Source organism: Lactuca serriola, chromosome 4 (assembly GCF_051521515.1).
Source record: "Lactuca serriola cultivar US96UC23 chromosome 4, Lser_US96UC23_V15, whole genome shotgun sequence".
NCBI classification, from domain to species: Eukaryota; Viridiplantae; Streptophyta; class Magnoliopsida; order Asterales; family Asteraceae; genus Lactuca; species Lactuca serriola.
In genome coordinates, this window is record NC_136411.1 from 123140873 (window position 1) to 123160515 (window position 19643).

General features: G+C 34.0%; 1 protein-coding gene across 1 annotated transcript; it reads right to left on the minus strand.

Annotated features, from left to right (window-relative positions):
• Window positions 1–7360: 7360 nt before the first annotated feature.
• Window positions 7361–8467, minus strand: LOC145098776 (secreted RxLR effector protein 161-like). The gene is made up of 2 exons (XM_079036384.1): window positions 8319–8467; window positions 7361–7850 (listed from the first exon to the last, which is right to left on the minus strand). The coding sequence occupies exons 1-2, from the start codon at window positions 8465–8467 to the stop codon at window positions 7361–7363; spliced, it is 639 nt and encodes a 212-aa protein (XP_078892510.1).
• Between the last annotated feature and the right edge of the window lie 11176 nt (window positions 8468–19643).

Consider the following 19643-nt stretch of genomic DNA (forward strand, 5'->3'; position numbering starts at 1 on the left):
TCCTAAAGAGTGTCTCAAATCTATTTTACAGATTTACACAACCTATTGTGCTCAAAGAGAGACGGAGGAACTCCAAACACCATCTCAGAAAATGCAATCCAGTCTGCATGAAGTTTTTCGATGTCCAAAGTAGTAAGATGTGTTGGATGCTATTCTTCTTGGCCCATAAGAGTAGCAGCAACATCTCTCACCATTTATCTTATTGGAACATGAGGACCTTCTTTCACAGACCTCCATATTTCTTCACCTTTTTTTCCTTACAACGTAAAAGTTTTTCCATCCCAACTTTCCAGTGATCATACTCTTTAACAACTAGAATTGGAGCACGAGAAGGGAAACCCACATTATTTTCTATTTGCATCGAATACATTCATTGAGTATGATTAGGAGAAGCCATTGAAGTTAAAGTATTGGAGCAAAAGCAGTATATAGAAGAACTTTATCCTGAACACAAAAATGATTGATATACCAAGGTAATCTCAAATCAAATATAATATGTTCTTATGGATTCAAAGGACAAACAATCAAACTCTGATACCAAGTGTGAGTGCAAGATTCAGCGCACATACAAGGTTTGAAAACTCAAACCTTGAATTAACTTTTAAGATCAATTTTTGCTGATAATATTTTGGTCCATTCAATTCTGGTAAACCAATCAAGACTTGAAGATGATATTCAACAAAGTGTTGAACAAAATATTTAAAGAGTAAAATGAGTAGGAGCAAAGTAAAGACAATTTAAGAACAAGTAGAATGATAGTGAAAGAAATTTGATTTACAGGAGAAATTTTAATTGATGTGAAGACAATAATTCTATTTCTTGCTTTCAATCCATGAATCATCCTCTCCTTAAATAGTAAAGGAGAGACAAGTATAAACCGAGAACGTTCTATGGACTAGGTAAAACTAAGTGTTTGACAAATCGGACATATAAAAGATATACTTGATTTGGTCCTAAGAACTATTGAATCAATAATAAGACAAAATACATTTAATGCTTGTAAAGACTCTATCACATCAAAAGATTAACTTATAAAATGTCTTCATCTTTGAATAAGACAGGCTTTTGAACTCTTCACATCTCGGATTAAGGTTGACTTCGGATTTGATTTGGCTCAGATTACTAGAGGTTCACTTTTTATGCATCAAAAAAATTTTGGATAAGAAATTGATTGTAATCAATATCTCATGTCCACACAATATCTTGTAGAAAGAAGGAATATTTGATCACCTATCTTAGGACCGATATCTGATTAGATCAAAGTCTGGAGTTGCTTTCAAAAGCACCCTTTGCTGTTTGATTTAGAAGTTATATTTGCAATTGAGCTATAGACTTATCCAAGTGGAAGACTGTTGGATTAGGTATCAATAACTGAATTTGTATATACTTGAATTAAAAGCAAAGTCCTTTTGGGTTGCCCTCAAACTAGTAATTGACAGAATGACTTTTGGAGAGACGTTGACTTATTGGTTTATTAGAAGATTAATAAATCTCGATAAATATTTTATTAATATATTATGAGATTAATATATTAATTAGAAAGAGTATTATTTAATTATAATTAGTTATAAATTAATTGAAATTAATTTTGGGATTAATTTGATTAATTAAAAGTGCAAGGACTTAAGCTGTAAATGTTCAATAGTTGACCAAGAGAAGGATTCTAGAATACTCTAGGGATGCCGCAAATTTTAAGCCTCCTTAGGTTTCTAGATTAATCCTTAAGGATAATTAGGAATATTGATAATTACCTAATTTGAGGTAATAATATTATATTCAAATTAGGGTTTACCGAGTTTGCTTGTTTAGCTATTTAGGGAGCCTTATACCTCATAATTTTGACCACTCCTTTCTCAAGAATAGAAGCCCAAAATTCCACACTTCCCCTCTCTCATCTCAAGTCTTATATTTGTAGGGTCTGGGTACAAACCATTAAAGGCATGAGATTTATGGTGCTTGCTTTCTAAAGCTTGTTCAAGAATGAATTATTCATTATTTTCTACAATAATCAAAAGGTATGTAAACCCTAAAATCTTTTATGAATTTAGAAAATAGTAAGGTATTCATAGGGTACTTGATGTTCAATCGTTTGTTGTAATCAATAGAGAAAACTTAGATCCAATAGGTTGCATGTGAAATTAGGATTAAGTTTTTCCGCCACATATTTTTTTATAACCTAAAAAACCTATCATCAACATCCCGATTTGATTTGTATTTAAATTTTATACAACTAATAGGGTTTGTATTAGGAGGAAGTTATGTGATCTTATAGGTTTGATTTTTATTGCAAGCTTTCATATCCTCATTCATGGCTCTAATCCGATTCAGATAAAATGAAGCTTCATTGTATTTTTGGTTTCAATAATTTTACTTATTAGATACAAAATAATTTTTTTGGACTAAGGTGAGAATAGTTAACAATTTTATTTCGATTCCGTATTTATTCTTTTCTTCAAGTATGAACTCACTAAATTTAATGGGTAACCCAAACTCTTTTTTACCTCTTATGTCCCATAGAGTGACTTCCTATGGGTTCAAAATCGACCAAGTACTTCCCTCAATCAGGTTAGGAGATCTAGGTACATCCTTATGATAGTGAGAAACATTTACATTACCACCCTCATTCCCAACCCAACCAGAACAAGTTTCAAACATTAAAAAGGGGGATGAATGTATTATATGAGATCAATTCTTGGAAATTAAGATGGATAAAAGATGCAAAAGAGGAAATAACAAAAATTGAACAATGGATAGAGGATGTAGTTGTATATATTTTAAAGCAAGCACATAGATGAGGGATTAGAGAAAGGATGTTAGCGGCTCAAGATCGCCAAAAGAGCTATGCTGACAAGAAGCGATGACCAATGGCATTTAAAGTTGGAAATTCAGTATTGCTCAAAGTCTCACCATGGAAGGGACTTATAAGATTTGGAAAGAGAGGAAAGTTGAGTCCAAAGTTTATTTGGCAATTCAAGGTTTTTCATAGGATTGGGAAAGAAGCTTACAAGCTGGAATTGCCAGAAGAACTAAATGGTATTCATAACACTTTCTATGTGTGTTATTTGAGGAAGTATACATGAGAAGTTCTCGATATAATTCCACTTTCAGATTTATGTATGGATGAAAATAAGAGGTTAATCGAAGAGCTTGAAGTAATTGTTGACCATAAGACGAAGAAATTACGCAGCAAAATGGTCGACTTGGTGCTTGTGCAATGGAAACATATGAATGGGCCGAACCTCACCTGGAAAACAGAGAGTGACATGATAAGTCGCTATCCACATTTGTTTGCTAATGCATGATTCCGGAATGGAATCATCCTAACGTGGAGAGAATTGTAACGCCCATGTCTCTAGGCTAAGCATTAATAGTATGATATAATAGTTAGGGTCGACAATTTTAACTTATTTTGAAGTAATGAAGAGAAATTATTTGGGTATTTTGTGATTTATTTGCAATATACGTGCTTATAACGATGTAATAAAATAATAATAAAAATATGTGTCAAAAATAAAATATTAGATAGACCCAATATCTATGAATAAAGTTGAAGTAGTCGTAACAAGAATTTCGGGGATATAAGGAACGCTGAAATCCAACTTATAACGAAGAAGTCATAACCCGTCGAAGTTCCGCAACTAAACCGGAACGAAGCCAGGAATTGTAAAAAGTGAATTTTTGATAAAATACATTTTTAGCCTTAGTGACTTGAACGAAAGTCGTAGTATACATTAAACCGAGAACGTACATAAAAAGAACGTCCAAATCTTGACTTCGTATGAGGAAGTTATGATTTTTGTAAGATTTAGCATAGAAGTGCACAACCCGGAATTCGAATTTTAGATCGATCGATTTTTAGCTGACACAATCTAAACGAGAATCAAAGATCTCGTTAATAGAAGCTCAACGATATAAAGACAGATGAAAACGGACATTGGTTGACAAAGTTATGAATTTTTAATGGACCTTATCTGTCTAAGCCTGTTAAAATATAAATTTTAAAAATAAAGTCAAAATTAGTCAAAGGATTCTAAACGAAAGTTGTGATTATGTCTCCACCTACGTGTGGATATAAAGAACTTTGGAAACGGAGCTCGTGTGTGAAAGTTACAAAATTTAGAAGTTTATTAATTTATGAGAGGATCCAAGGGTGACACGTGGCCAAATCCGAACCATCCCTTGCTCTCCACGGCTTCGCTTCGGATGCTGACAGCTGCCCATTCATACGCGCAACATAGCATTTCGGACACGCAACGTACTCCGAAGTTACGACCAACGTATCCAAAGCCTCCAGCCTATAAATAGATGTGAAGTTCTTCCATTTTTCTCACACCTTTCCCATTCTTTCTCTCTCAAACATTATTCTTAACCCCTCCCCTTACCTAGTACTTCCCAAGTGCTAGAGGCGAGTTCCGAAGTGCCAGAAGGCTCCGAGAAGAAGAGCTTTTGGCTCATAAGTTCTGCCCCCGCATAGCCCGACTTCTAGCTAAACCCCCTAGTAAGTATAGCTTATGTTTAACTTCATTATCGTTATTATGAACCTATAAACAATATATGTGCTAATTATTATAATAGCTTTTAACTGCTCGTGGTACAGGGAATATAGTTATAAGGGCCGCATAGGGTTGTTGGATTACAGAACAGCTTCAATGCCAAAATGGTCTCGCCCTCCGGTGTTTCATGTTTGGCCCCTATGTATACATAATAGTTGAAAAGTATTGTTTAACACATATAAACAATATAGCTCATAGACCTTGAGCTAATAATTGTTCTCAATAAATACTAGGTTTCGTCAAAGGGTAATAAAATTGTTAGAAGCGAAGAGTTGCCCGAGTTTGGAGTCATCACTTTAACAAGTGAGTGCATAGTTACTTTCATCTTACACATAGATATGAAGTATTTGATATAAATTACGTGTTATGAGTTCATATTATCTGTCTACTTGATATCTATGCTGGATGAACAAAATATACATGTTTTATTTTATTTAAACTGTATACGTATTTTGTACCTATAATTATGATGGGTAAAGATGGGTGGATGGTATAGATGATGAAATTATAAGAGGCCTCAATGTTTAAGCTGATTTAGTCATATAGCAGAGTAATGATGATGACCACAGAGTATTCTAGACAGTCTAGTGGAACGCTGGCAGGCTTACATCCTGTAAGTGTTTGTGAACGATGTATTCACCGGTGTACTCCATCCCCCTCATGGTTGCCTTACTGACATATATTGCTGAGGAATCCCCTAATCAGTATTGTCATCCCGAAGATGATCCTTAGGCTAGGTCCCTTGAATTATATGCTTTAGGGACAGAATGTGAGGATAACGAGAATGAGTAATCGGGTTGAATGATTTGATGAAATTAATACACTTAATTATTGTAGCTTGAAAACCTTATGTGCTCACCAGGCTCCCAAGCCTGACCCACTTAGTTTCTTGCATTACAGGTAGTTGAAAAAGAGCACATGAGTGTTGATCTGATGAGAGATCTATGGATTATAGGCCATTAGAATAATAGATGTTGTAAGGCATGTGCTATTTCTATTTATGCATATGTACTGTAATGACAATGACATCCCAGTGTTTTTAATAAAATGAAAACCCATTCCTTCGGGAATGCTTTGATAATTTACTCATCATATTTTTGGGAACAAATTTTGCAACATATGTCTTCAAAAGTATACTCTGATTTTGAAATAAAGCATAAACAAACGGTCTTTTCTGGCCGTGAAATTGGGGATGTCACAAAAACTCATTCTCTTTTGGGATTGTAAAGCGAAATCACATGCCAGAATTTGCGAAATCTAGGTTTCGAGTTGGTAGTACCCAAAACCTCATCGATTCCAGTGCAAATGTGTGCCAAAGAATGAGTTAGAATCAAATTAAAAAATGTGCGATTAGTGATATCAAATATCATTTGATATGAAAGCAGTTAGATCTCGGGCAAAGTTATTTTCATTCGACATCAAGAGAGATGACGTACTTCTTGCATGGTTTCCCATGAAGTACAATTGATTACTCATTGATGAGCATCGAAGGGCTTCTTTTTCATCAGTTTTGAAAGGTAGGCTCAAATTTTCTCAATACCACAACTTAACATAAGTGTGATTTGATTGAACTAAATTACTTGGATGACTAGTGTAGTCAAGAACAAGTATGGTTGGATATGCTTTGAAATAACAAGAACTGAGAAAGATATTCAGACTGAAATCATATTCCAAGAAAAAATTAAGTATTGGACCTAATTGGGCAAAAATGTCTTGGTGTTAGAATATTTTATCAAGGTCACGCTTGTCAAATGGAATATGATTTTGAATATCGAAAAATGTACTGAAACAGGGGTTTCGTGATAATCTTGAACAATAATGCTCACTATCAATTCCTTAGTAGTTGGGATTATTGGGTTTTACCATCATCACGAAAGAATGAATGTAGATCATAAACATAGATTTTGGCAATATCTATATTCTGGTTGGTTTCTACCAAAGATATCGAGGATATGCAGTGATGTGTGTGATTATGGCAGAAATTTTGGTGAAAAAGATTGGTTAATGAAACTCATTGTACCTCTTCGAAATATATGGACTTTGAAGAAATCTCTTTACTCAACATGAGAAGAGTAAGGTAGCTCTTCGACTAATGTGAATATATCCTAATTAGGAAGGAAGACTCGTAGTGAGAGATCCATTAAGGCTTCGAACACATAAAGTTTATGAGGCTTGAGGTCAACATATATCAACATGCTTCCAGGGACTCCTAACTAGAACATTAGTTTTGAAATAATACTTGTTCCCCTTTTGAGTATGATCGTTGAGCATCTCCACCACAACGTGTTACAATGAGTCACGAAAGGTTAAACACAATATGAAATAAAAACAAGAATTTTTTTTTTTGGATTTTTAGTTTTTGAAAAACAAGTACAAAAACAAATAAGAAAATATTTTTGGATTTTTAGTTTTCGAAAATTAAAGACAAAAATAAGAAAATCATTTTGATTTTTTTAATATTTGAAACAAAACGAACAAAAACAAACTTACAAAATGTTACCCAATAACGTTTGATGTAAGAAGTAGCAACCCCCAAAGATATTGTGCATCGAACAACTTTCTCCCCAACAAAGTGAATTGAGGTCAGAATGATTTAGAGGAATTGTGAAAGCGAACGTATGTGAACTTTGACCGTGAACAGTAACCACTAAACTATTCGGTAAAACACCAACCAAATCAACATCTTTTCGATCAAGAAGATCCAAGAACAAAACTTGCTTCGATAATCTCTAAACCATTCAAAATCCTTAGAAATGACTTCTCATCTAAAGGTATTGTAAATATATATGCAAGTTGATCCGTTGTTTTCACAAAAAATGAACTTCAATGTTCTCGTCTTCGACATGGTCTTTGATAAGGCGATAGTGAAGAGCAATGTGTTTGGTTTTTGAATGATGGACTGGATTATGGCAGATGAGAAGGGAACTTTGCAAGTCACAATACAAAGGAATCTTCTTCATATTGATTGCAAAATTGCGCAATTGACTTTGTATATAGATAACTTGAGAAATGCAAGCTGCAACAGCCACATACTCTGCTTCTGGTGTGGAAATCGAAACCAATGTTTGTTTCTTCGATTGCCAGCTAACTAATTTTCCATCCAGTAATTGACATTTTCCTGTTGTGCTTTTGCGATCAAGTTGACATCCACCTAGGTCTGCGTCTGGAAAAGCTTGCACAAAGAATCCTGTCTTCGAAGGATACCAAAGACCTAACAAAACTGTTCCCTTGAGATAGTAAAATATGTTCTTCATAACATTGAGATGGGGTTCTCTCGGGTTTGATTGGTACCTAGCACTGTTACACACAACAAACATGATATCAGGCCGACTCGTAGTTAATTAAAAAATGAAACTATTATATTTCGATATGTAGTCAAGTCCACAGATGGCTTGTCTAACGAAGGATTCAAGCGTGTTCCAACTACCATCGGTACTTTCACTTTTGTGTTATTCATCATCTAGAATATTTCAAGCAGGTTGCGCATGTATTTTTCCTAATTTATGAAGATGCCTTCCCTACTTTGACGAATATGTAAACCCAGAAAATTATTAATTTTTTTCCATCATGCTCATTTCGAACTTGCTTTTCATAAGCTCCTTAAATTTCTTCGATAAAAAAGGGTCAATTAAACCAAAAATTATATCATCGACATAAATTTGAACAAGCATCAGGTGATTCCCAACTTTATTTTGAAATAATGTGGGATCAATTGATCATTGTTTAAATTTAGCAAATTTCAAAAAGTTGGTTAAGGTTGCGTACCATGCACGAGGTGCTTGTTTTAGCCCATAAACTGCCTTATCTAAAACATAACAGTAATCAGAATATTTATCATTGACGAAACCAGGTGGTTGTTCGACATAAACTGTTTCCTCCAATATACCATTTAGTAATGCACACTTGACGTCCATTTGATACACATCAGAATCTTTATGTGCTGCATAAGTAAGAAAAATTCTAACAGCCTCTAGTCTTGCGACAGGGGCAAAGTTTCCTCATAATCTATTCCTTCTTGTTGAGAATAAACTTTAACAACTAATCTTGCCTTATTTTGAATCACATTGCCTTCTTTATCAGTTTTATTCTTGAAAATCCATTTAAAGCCAATTAAAGAAACCTTCTTCGGTTTAGGAATTAACCTCCAAACTTTGCTTCATTCAAATTCTGCCAGTTCAGATTGCATTGCAACAACCCAATCTAAGTGTTCTAATGCAACCTTTATTGTTTTGGGTTCAAGTTTCAAAATAAACACATTAAACATATATTATTCCTGATGAACATTGAGTACTTCATTTTTAGCTCGAATTTGTGATCATGTCATGACTCCAACATGTGGATCAACAAGAACCTATTCCTTTGGATGACTTCGTGTTCATTTATGCATTGGTGGATATGCAGGGTCAAAATCTAAAGTTGCATCTTCGAATACATTATCTGCTTCTGAACCTTCACATGCATTCGAAACATTGTCAGCAACATCATGAAACTCATTAGCTTGATCATTTTAATCATTAGGAATCGACCCATTTAGCTCCTGCTCAACTAATGGATTTGAATTGAGATGCTCCCCATCGACATCATCATTGTATTGCACATGCTCCTCCTCGACTTTTGATGTAGTCCGCACATGCTCCCCCTCCATGATTGACACTTGATTGTCATCATGTAATATTGAACTCAAGTGCCCCCCCTCCATTTGATCACTTATCAAAACCGGTATGTGTTTGATATTCACTTGTGAAGTTGAGGTAGAATGAGAATATTCTTCTTCCCTTGTAACAACTGAATCATATGAATGGTTTGATTCTTCAGGAATTTGATTGTCATCAGCATGGTTTTCAACATCAATCACCCTATCTGAAATACCAAAAATCAAATCTTAATCCACATCATAAGAATTCATGATTTCATAATCTTCATTTGTTTCAGAAATGATAGGCTTTTGTATGAATGACTGCTCGACACGCTTGACATAATACTCATCAAATGTAAAATTGAAAGTTTTTTCGATCTTTCTCATTTGTTTGTTCAACACTCGATATGCAACAAAATTGTGCGAATAACCCAGGAAAATTCCTTCATTAGCCTTTGACTAAAATTTTAAAATATTGTCCTTGAGGTTCATTATAAAACACCTGCAACCAATAACATGAAAGAATTTAACATTAGGCTTTCGTTTTTTTAATGATCTCATAAGGTGTCATGTTGAAACGACGATGAATAAAAGAACGATTTTGTGTAAAACATGACGTCGAAACAGCTTCCGCCCAAAGATATTGACGCAAATTCGCATATGTGAGCATGGTTCTTGCAGCTTCGCATAGAGAATGATTCCTCCTCTCGACTATACCATTTTGTTGCGATGTGTATGGAGACAAAAAGTTATATGAGATTCCCAACTCATTCAAGAATGAATCAAGAATTCGATTCTTGAATTCTGACCCATTGTCACTTTTAATTATTTGCACTTTCTTCTTTAGACTCAACTCAATGTTTTTGATAAAATCAATCATCACTTGAGCTGTTTCAGACTTATGACGATGAAAGAAAATCGAAGTAAACCTTGAAAAATCATCAACAATGACGAATATTTCCTTCTTCTTATTTAGAGTCTCAACAGTCGAAGGCCCACATAGGTCAATATGAATAAGTTCCAGAGGTTCTATGATCTTGGAGTCAATGACAATTAGATGACCTTGCATATGTTTTTTTCACTATTCACAAGCTACATATAAAGAATTGTTATCAAAGTTTAAAAAAGTAAGCCTCGAACTAGATCATGTAAAACCAATTTATTAAGATTTTTGAAATTTAGATGTGATAGACGATGATGCCATTACCAGCTAAGATCAGATGAAGCTTTTAATAGTAGACACACAAAGGGAACTCCAACAATAGGTTTCATGTCGAGCGTGAACATGTCTCCATTTCTTTTTGACTTAAGAAGAATCTCCTTTGTTTCCTTGTTTAAAATGATGCTTCCTTTTTCATTGAACACAACTTGATTGCCAGTGCCCACAATGAGATACGAAACACTAATCAAATTATGTTTTAAGCCTTCGACATACGCCACTATATTCACAGTGAATTTTCCATTCGTCACCTTGCCATATCCCTTGACTTTGCATTTTTTGTTGTTGCCAAACTTCACTACTCCTGCATTATCTAGCTTTTGATAATCTTGCAAATTCTCTTTTCACAAGTCATGTGAGGAGAGCAACCACTATCAATGTACCAGTGCTCATCGTATTGTTCGTCACATAGTACCTGCGATCATTCAAAAGAATTTAGGTCCCCAAGACCTTTTGGGTCCTTGGACATTAGTTTGAAATGCATTTTGAAAGGATGAACCTAGTACCTAATTTCGAACCTTTGAATTTAAACTGTTAATTAAGTCAATTTCAATAGATTTGGGCATTGAAATGTAATCATTTAATGGCAAAGGTTCAACATTGATGTTCCTTTTCCATCATCAGTTCGATGTCTTTCATCCTTCTTCTTCGAAATTTCTTTCTACTTTTTCACAGATGGATTCGATTCCAATGTTGAAGAACTTTCATACATCGAATCATTTAAGTAGTGCTTGTAAGCACACTTGATTTTCTCTTGATAGTATTTTCCCGATTGATATTGTTTTCCTTTACCTTCGAGCCAATGATTGATGTTTTTCACATCACTTCATCCTTTCGCAAAGGATGCTTTCACCTTCTGCATCAAATCAGGATTTGGAAAGTGTGGATTTGTGGGCTTAAAAGGTTCATATTTCCTTCCTTGAACATCTTATTTCTCAAATTTTCGTTTTGGAAAAGACTGTTTTGGTGAATTTTAAAATCGATTTTGATATTAATTATGATAACCAACAACATTTCGATTAAAACAATGTGAACTTGTTGAAAATGTATTTGTCCATGAATTGGTTTGAAGTTTCTTTGTTCATTATTTCGAACAAAACTCTTTTGATTTTTGTTTTGAACAAAACTTTCATTTTTATGATTCAAACCAACATTTCTTTGATTTTGAGTGTGAACAAAATTTATGTTACCTTGATTTTGAACATTTTGAGATCTAACTTGATTTTGAACATTATTTTGACCTTTTCGAAAATTATTTTTCTTTTGAGAAGACTTGTTTTAAATAGACGTTTTATTTTCAGGAAATGTCTTAACATGTTCAGTTGATTTTTTCTTAAAAACTTTTGTTTTTCAAAAACTGACATTTTTCCAATAAACTTTGTTTCAAGATTTTATATTTAAAATCCCTTCCTTAGTAACAAATTTTTGAACACTTTCCTTGAAAACTTGTGTTTTTGTCTTTGGAGATTTCGAAACAGTTTGTTTGGTTTGATTAACAACACTTGATTTTTCCGTTTTTACTTCCCAAAAACGTTTTGGCTTTTGTATTTGAAAAGTTGTTGAGTTTTTTTCAAAACATTTTCAACTGTACTTTGGTTCGAATAGAAATCATCTTTTGTCACATCTTTTTTATCTTCCTCAACCAATTTGTTTATTTCTGGATTCACTTTGTCACCATTTCCAAAAGCGACAAACACTTGGTTTGGAAATACAACCACATTTATACATTTTAATGATGGATAGACTACTAAATTAGATTCTAGATAATGTGGACCTTTTTCTTTCAACATCTTTTCGAACTCCTTTGATTCTTCATAAACTTGTTCGACAAAGACGTTAGGAATAGGTATTTTATTGGAAACATCATCCTCATCGCTTTCATAGTCTTCCACTACAACTTGATCAAAACGATCGCAAACTTTCGATGTAGAAGGTTGGTCATTGTTAACCTTCTACATTGAATCTTGACATATTTCTTTGCCTTTTGCCATCGAATTGACATTAATAATAGATAATTGAAAACAATTGACAATTTCCACTTCCTCAATTTCACTGATATTATCAGAATCATCTTCGATATCAGTGAAATTTTGTTGAGAGTGTAATGTCAAATTCTTAGTCATGTTCAAAATTTTAACTTATTCATTTTAGTTATAGTTTCATTAACTATATTCACAAGATCATCAACATTTAAGCATTCATCAATCTTAATTATTCCATATGTATACAAGTCAGTAGGAACTTTTATCAAACTCATCAATTTTCTTTTCACAATCATAATAAGTAGCATTTACTTTTTCTCTTTCATAAGCTAAGAATGGCAGTAATTTGCGATGCTGATCTTTGCAAATATAAGAAGAATGGTGCAATTCAGTAAGTTTAGCATGCAGACGTTTTGTAGAGTTACAGTAGATATTTGTTTGTTTAACTAACAAAATATGATCATTCCTCACCAAATCCCGATCTACTGTAATGTTTCGCAATTGAGGCTCTAAGTTCTCTATCATACTCTTCTTAACTTCCATCTTTTTTCGAACATCATATAGTAATGATTTCGATTGTTCAGCTTCTCTACTCATAGAAATCAACATATCATTAAGATAAGAAAGAGTATCATCAAAATCTGTTAAAACTATATGATAAGAACTAGAAGGAATATTAAGAGAATCAAGAAGATTATGTACCTTCGAAGTCATTGGTGCTTTGTCGGCTCTAGTTGAAACAAAGCATGTTCCAGTGACCTTCTCATCATTCAAACTATCCTCTTCGAACTGAACAACCATTGTCCCATGAGTAGGATTCCTCATTTCCTCATTATCAGAACCTGATGACCAGATCTAATATGTTCCATCACTTTCATCTCGTCCCTTCGCCATCAAGGAAAGTCCCTTGGTTTGATCCTTCAACTCCCCAATCTTCATTGCGTAGTATGCTTCATCTTTCACCCTCTCCTTCTTCTTCTTCTCCTTCTTTCGCAACATGCAGTCTTTGGCCAAGTGATTCGAATCATTGCAGTAGTTGCAATTATAGCCCGAATCCTCTTTAGCTATAATGGCTTCTTCTTAATTACTATATTTCCTTCCTTCTTCTCATCCTTCGACTCTACTTTTGCACCTTTACTTGTTGAGATATTCCCTTTGAATTCAATGTTGTTCTTGTATTTTAGATTGAAATTTTTTTTGAATAATTTTTCACTTTATTATTTGAGTAATAAACCACTATTTCTCCCTCAGAATTCACCAAAAATCCTTCTTCTTCAACATCCTCTTGTTCACCAGATTCGATTTCAGAGTCCTTGGCAATTACTTTCGACATTACAGCCAAAGGTCCTCCTAAGCTCAACTTTCCTTCTTCAGCTATCTCATTTACCTCACTTTCATGGTCCTAAAGAACATTGTATAGATTATCCAAATAATAACCATCAAAACTTTGTTGAGTTTTAATCATTAGGATTATGTTCCTCCATTCCTTTCACAACCCCATCAGGAAAGTCAAATTGTATTCCACAGTTGAACGAATAACACCATAACGAGTACACTTGAAGATCAATTCATTCAAGCGATCATAGTATAACTCGATGGTTTCGTTTTCTTTCTTCTTGAACTCACCCAATTCCAACAAGCACTGCTTCACTAAACTTTTCGTGGTCTTCTCACTGCCTAGATATTTGTAACTTCGAACATAGTTGTAAAATATTGATGCAAGAACACCATGTAGTTCTCGAAGGCATTTCTTATCATTTGCTTTCTGTTTATCTGTTTGCAAAGCAACATCAGCAGAAGAACCAACAGTTCCAACATGTTCAAGAGTTTCAGGATGATAGTTTTCAGTTGTGATACACCTCCACAGATCTTCGTCTATGCTGTTGAGATAATCCTCTATTCGATTGGCCTAATACTCATAGTATTCAGGAATGAGCATTGGAATCTTTGTAGATGATCCAAGCAAGTGAGAAAAACTTGACATCGTGTTCATATTGAAGTTTGCCACTTTTATACGGACAAAAGTGATTTTTGATTCAGAAAAGATGTCTAAAGGAGAATCAATCAAAAATTGATCAACAAGCACTCGATTTAACAAACAAACTGCAGAATCTAAGCAAAACAATCAATTGAACCAAGTTTTTTGTTTCAATATCGTGGAAAACTTTGAATCGGAAAGAGCGGTTCAAAGATATTGAATAAGTACGAGAAAACTGAAATTGACTGAATGAATCCTACTCTGATACCAATTGAAGTGTGTAATAATCGAGTTATGAATTTAAAATCAATGACTAAAAGCAATAATAACACGATATGTAAATAAGATCTAATTGGCTCATTAATCGTCTATAAGAGTACATGAGTTCGAGAGAGAATACAATGATGAACAACCTAAAAGTTACTCTCTACCCTTATACCTACTCTATTTATAAAGTGTTATAGGTACATAAACAGTATACAAGGACTAAACATTCGACTTCGACATCAACAGGTGCCTTTCAAAGTACATACACTTCGAAATTCACAGTTTTGAACCCAAACAAACTTAATCCTATTTCCACTTCTCACTATTCATTTCGAACCCTACATGGCTAGAGTTTCTTTCACACTCAACCTCTATCACCTCCAAACGCCCCATTGGTAAAACCCAAGCCCTCTTGAGGCTTTTGAGCTCACTTTTGCAAGTTTGTGGTGGTTTTGAAGGAAGGATAAGAAGAATTGGTTCTTAGATCATCCATGAAATCTCTTATCAGCCTTGTGTGCATCTTCTGGAATTTTTGTAAGTCCTCAAACACTCATCTTTTTGTTTTATGCCTCTTAGATCTAAGCTTTATTCCATTCTAGACCCCATTTGTGGTGATAAAATGAGTAGAAGAGATAAAGTTTGCAACTTTATGATCTCTTTGTGTCCTAAGAGCATATTATCCCATAGATCTAGAATGGGGTGGTGATTTGGAAGCCTTGCATGGATTTTTTTGTCACATTGCATCTTTTGACCTAGGTTTGGGAAAGGACATGCATGGGGATTCATATGTACTTAAATTTTGCATTTTTAGGGATCATTAGGGTCCTTAAAACCCTTTTGGATGTTTTGGATTGAAGACTTTATGAATTAAGCGCTTAATGGTTGATTCCATGCATTAAAGTTGCCATAAAGGGCCTTGGACTTGAGATCTTGACTTAGAGGGATTTCTTAATGGATAGAGTTTGAAACTTTATCCATTAAGACATTAGGAAGAATAAGATATGCGCTTTTGGGCTCATGGAATTGATGGAAAATGGTTTAATTCGTTAAGCTGGGAAAACCAGTTTCCACGATGTGACACCCTTATTGTCACGACGTGACGACTGAGGTTTTCCCCAGTTAACTTGGACTGATTTCTTCACGGCGTGATGACCTGTACATCATGACGTGATGATCGCCTGGATCGAGACTGAGTTGAGTCGAGTCTGAGTTGAATCATGATTGAGTTGGGACTAGGTTGAGTCTGTTTCTCACTATGTGACATCAGTTGTTCACGATGTGATGGTTAGTTAATAGAAGTGCTGCCCATTGCATTTTACCTTGAACTGGTTTTACTTTTGGTCAAAATGACTTGTTTTAGAGGTTTGACTAAGGTGGGACCTTGTTTGATTCAATAGGTGGATCGTAGCACCTTTGGTGTGGCAGTGAGCTTTGTTCTAAGCTTATTTGTGAGAGAAGTGAGTTTTCTCACTATACTGTGTCAGATGCTAGTTGTATTTATGATACTTTCATGGAAGACCCTGGGGATAGCCCATGACATTTGTATGAAAGATCATGGGGGTAGCCCATGATACTTGTATATAAGGCAATGAGGTAACCACGACAATGCAAGGAAATACCATGGAGGTAGCCAATGACATAGTATGAAAGACCCTAGGGGGATCCCATGGCATTTGTATGCAAGACCATGGGGGTAGCCCATGACTATATGTATGGAATATGGTATTTTGGGGAACTCACTAAGTTTTGTGCTTACAGTTTTGTGGTTTGAACAATTTTCAAGTGCTTACAGTTCCAAAGGGAAGGACCCGACTTAACTGCAAAACATTTCCCCGGATGATTTTCTACATTGATGATTGTTATTGTACTCTGATGATTTTGATATATTTTTTCTGTGATGGGTTTTTGGAACAAATACTAAGTGATCTAATGAATTAAAAATGAAAAAATTTATATCTGTTTTTGGGATGTTACACAACATATACACCAAATTTTGTAAGGATCACTCTTCTGAGCTTTCTCCTCTTTTGGTACAAGAGCCTCTTCCATTGCTAGATCTATTACTACCACCAACAGATCAATTTGTGACATTATATTGAAACTTGTTGGATAATCTTTTTTAAATGCTCCCATCACCATCAACTATTTCTATAACATACTTTAATATAGTGTGTTGACAAGATACACAAATATTAAGTCTGTCTTCCGAACCTCTCTACTATTTGACCAAATTATATAAATCTATAAAATTTATATCTGACAAAATTTCAACACCGAAGTTTTGAATAGTTAATCTAGTGTATATCAATTCGCTATTCCCGGATGAGTATAGACCACCGACAAAAATAACAACTAAATACTCATATGACATGTTTAAACACATGTTTCTTCTAGCAAGACAAGGAAATTGTAAGATGGAAAAGTTTGATAATAAATCACACAAAGAGATGTCAAAAATTTCCTCAAAATATGACAAAGGGATTTGGATAGTATTTTTTTAGCAAAATGATGTCTTATAACATAACATTCTGTACAATATATGAATTTTTGCAATATATGAATTTTTGCAGTACAAATTATGATTTTAACGATATGAACTTTGTTTTTCGCGTCTACCAGTTATGACAACATATGTTTTTTTTCTTCAGAAAATACAATATTTTTAAGATTTTCAAGGGTTACATAGATATTTGCAGGTCACCACCTGCGAAAACGATGATTTGTGCAAATACATACCTATGAAAATCTCTAAAAAAAAGCAACACACCAAGATTTTTGCAGGTGATGACATGTAAAAATTATGAGTTTTTTATTATTTTACTAATCTTGCACTATTTGTTTAAAATGATTTGTGGGTTTAATCAAATTTATAATTTTCTCTAACATACGGCCCCATAACAAATTAAAAAAAATATGGGGATGTATCTCGTTAAAATCAAAACCATTTACACGTTGGTACTTGGTTTTGGTTATTCCTCTTTTTAATAAACACAAGTAATATTATATTCTGAAACCACAAGAAGCCAACTTCACTTTGAGTTGCATCAACCAATGAATTAATGAGTATCCAAACACCACAGATACAATACAAATTCCATCGAAAGAATACTACAAGTCAAACAGTTGTTTTGGTGAAGGCTGTCAAACCCACTTGAATATTTGAATCAAACAAATAATTGATTAAGATTTACTACATGTAGGAGTGTAGGGTGTATTTACTAGACTTTCGAAGTGTATTTACCAAGGGGGATTAATAATTGTTGCGCATATATATATATATATATATATATATATAACTTTAAATTAAATTAAACTAAAAGTTCAATTGTTATCGTACAATGAGTGAGATGACACACGGGCAACAAGTTGTGTCGATAAGCCTTTTTGAATAGTAAAACTAATTCTTTTAAAGACTACATCCGAAGATCTAGGGGATATAACATTACTATGCATGATTCGTTGTACTCTTTTAAGAAGCTCTACTGCATCCGGTGCGAGGAAACCAAACGTATCAAATGCAAATGGTATGAACACGTGTTGATTTTCTATGCATGATCTCTCATGTTTGGTGACCTTGCTTGTGGCTGCTTTTAAAGCAGTATGTCCTGCTGTGAAACCCCCAGCCCTCAGGCCCACGAGAGGGGATACCCCTGTAAGATCCACACATGCGTGTTTCCCTCCGACCCATCCAAAAATCAAAATGTCAGCCGGTCAGAGGGTTGATCTTCTTTCTGTCGGGTCAGTTAAGAAATTAACAGGTGCCTCTTTCTTAGCGGAAACCCTGACACGCTTAAATATGTCAAACAAAACATCCCTAACCGTATCGTGCCTGTATTTGAACCTCGTGAGTTCTTTACAGTGAACTGTGTGCTCTCCAAAAGAGTCCAAACATGTCTTGCGACACACAGGACATATCTCGTCAGCTGGGAAAATGAGAATCATGAGTCGATATTTGAGAATAGTACGATATTCCACAGGAGACATATGTTGGCCAAGCCCATCTATAGGGATAGCCAGAAGAAATCTTGAGCATGTGGTGCACGTAAGCACTGGAAAACCGCTTTCTGCCGAGCCGTCATATCGAAATGCATTTCCATATCTTGGACAATTTTACGAAAAATGGCAATAAATGAATTGCAAAGAATAAAAAAGATCATTACAACATATATTGATTTTTTTTAAGTATACAACATATATTGATTTTTCAAAGTATTTTAACGATGGCTGTAAGGCGAATGATTTATTTGTTTAAAGTGAATATATGATGTTGCTTGAAATATAGAGAAAATGTCTAATTGAACCATTTTTTTTAAATGACTTTCCATACAATAGCCAAATTTCACGTTATTCTTCAAAATAGCAAAGCTTTTCATAAGAAACCCACTCTGAAATTCGAACTTATCAAAAAGTGGTCCAAATATTTAAGTAAAATATCATATTTCTTTTTATTCTTCCGTTTCTGTAGTACATTGAGTCATTAACAAACTCTTATTTCCCTAAGGAAAATGGTTGAAGAAGGAAATAGGTGGAATTAAGTAACTTTTTCTTTTTTCAAAGTTGATTTCACACCTTTTAAGTTGCGTAAAAGTTTGATTTTGCCTACTTGTTCTTGAATGTGGCTGAAAGGACTAATTTTGCTTATTGAGGAATTGTTACGTGTATAAAATTTGCTTCCAATGTCATATATATATATATATATATATATATATATATATATATATATATATATATATATATATATATATATATATATATATATATATACACATACATACATACATAGAGAGAGAGAGAGAGAGAGAGTGTTCAATTGAGAAAAAAAAAGTTGAAAATGAGGGAATCATTCTCAACCACATATTTATTTTGCTGCAAAACACTTAGGTGTACCGGCGGAAATGAACAACGGATAAACATGTTTTCTAACCAAACATGTTTTCTTAAATTATGTTAATCATTACCTTAATATACACAAAAATATTTTTTTTTGTTTATTTATTTTTATTTTTAA

Excerpts from the sequence above, each read along its gene's own strand:
- LOC145098776 (XM_079036384.1), bottom strand. The coding sequence starts at position 8,467 with ATGGACGTCAAGTGTGCATTACTAAATGGTATATTGGAGGAAACAGTT. Across the intron at positions 7,851-8,318 it reads AAACAAGCACCTCGTGCATG|TGCTAGGTACCAATCAAACC; the intron begins GTACGCAACCTT and ends TGTGTGTAACAG.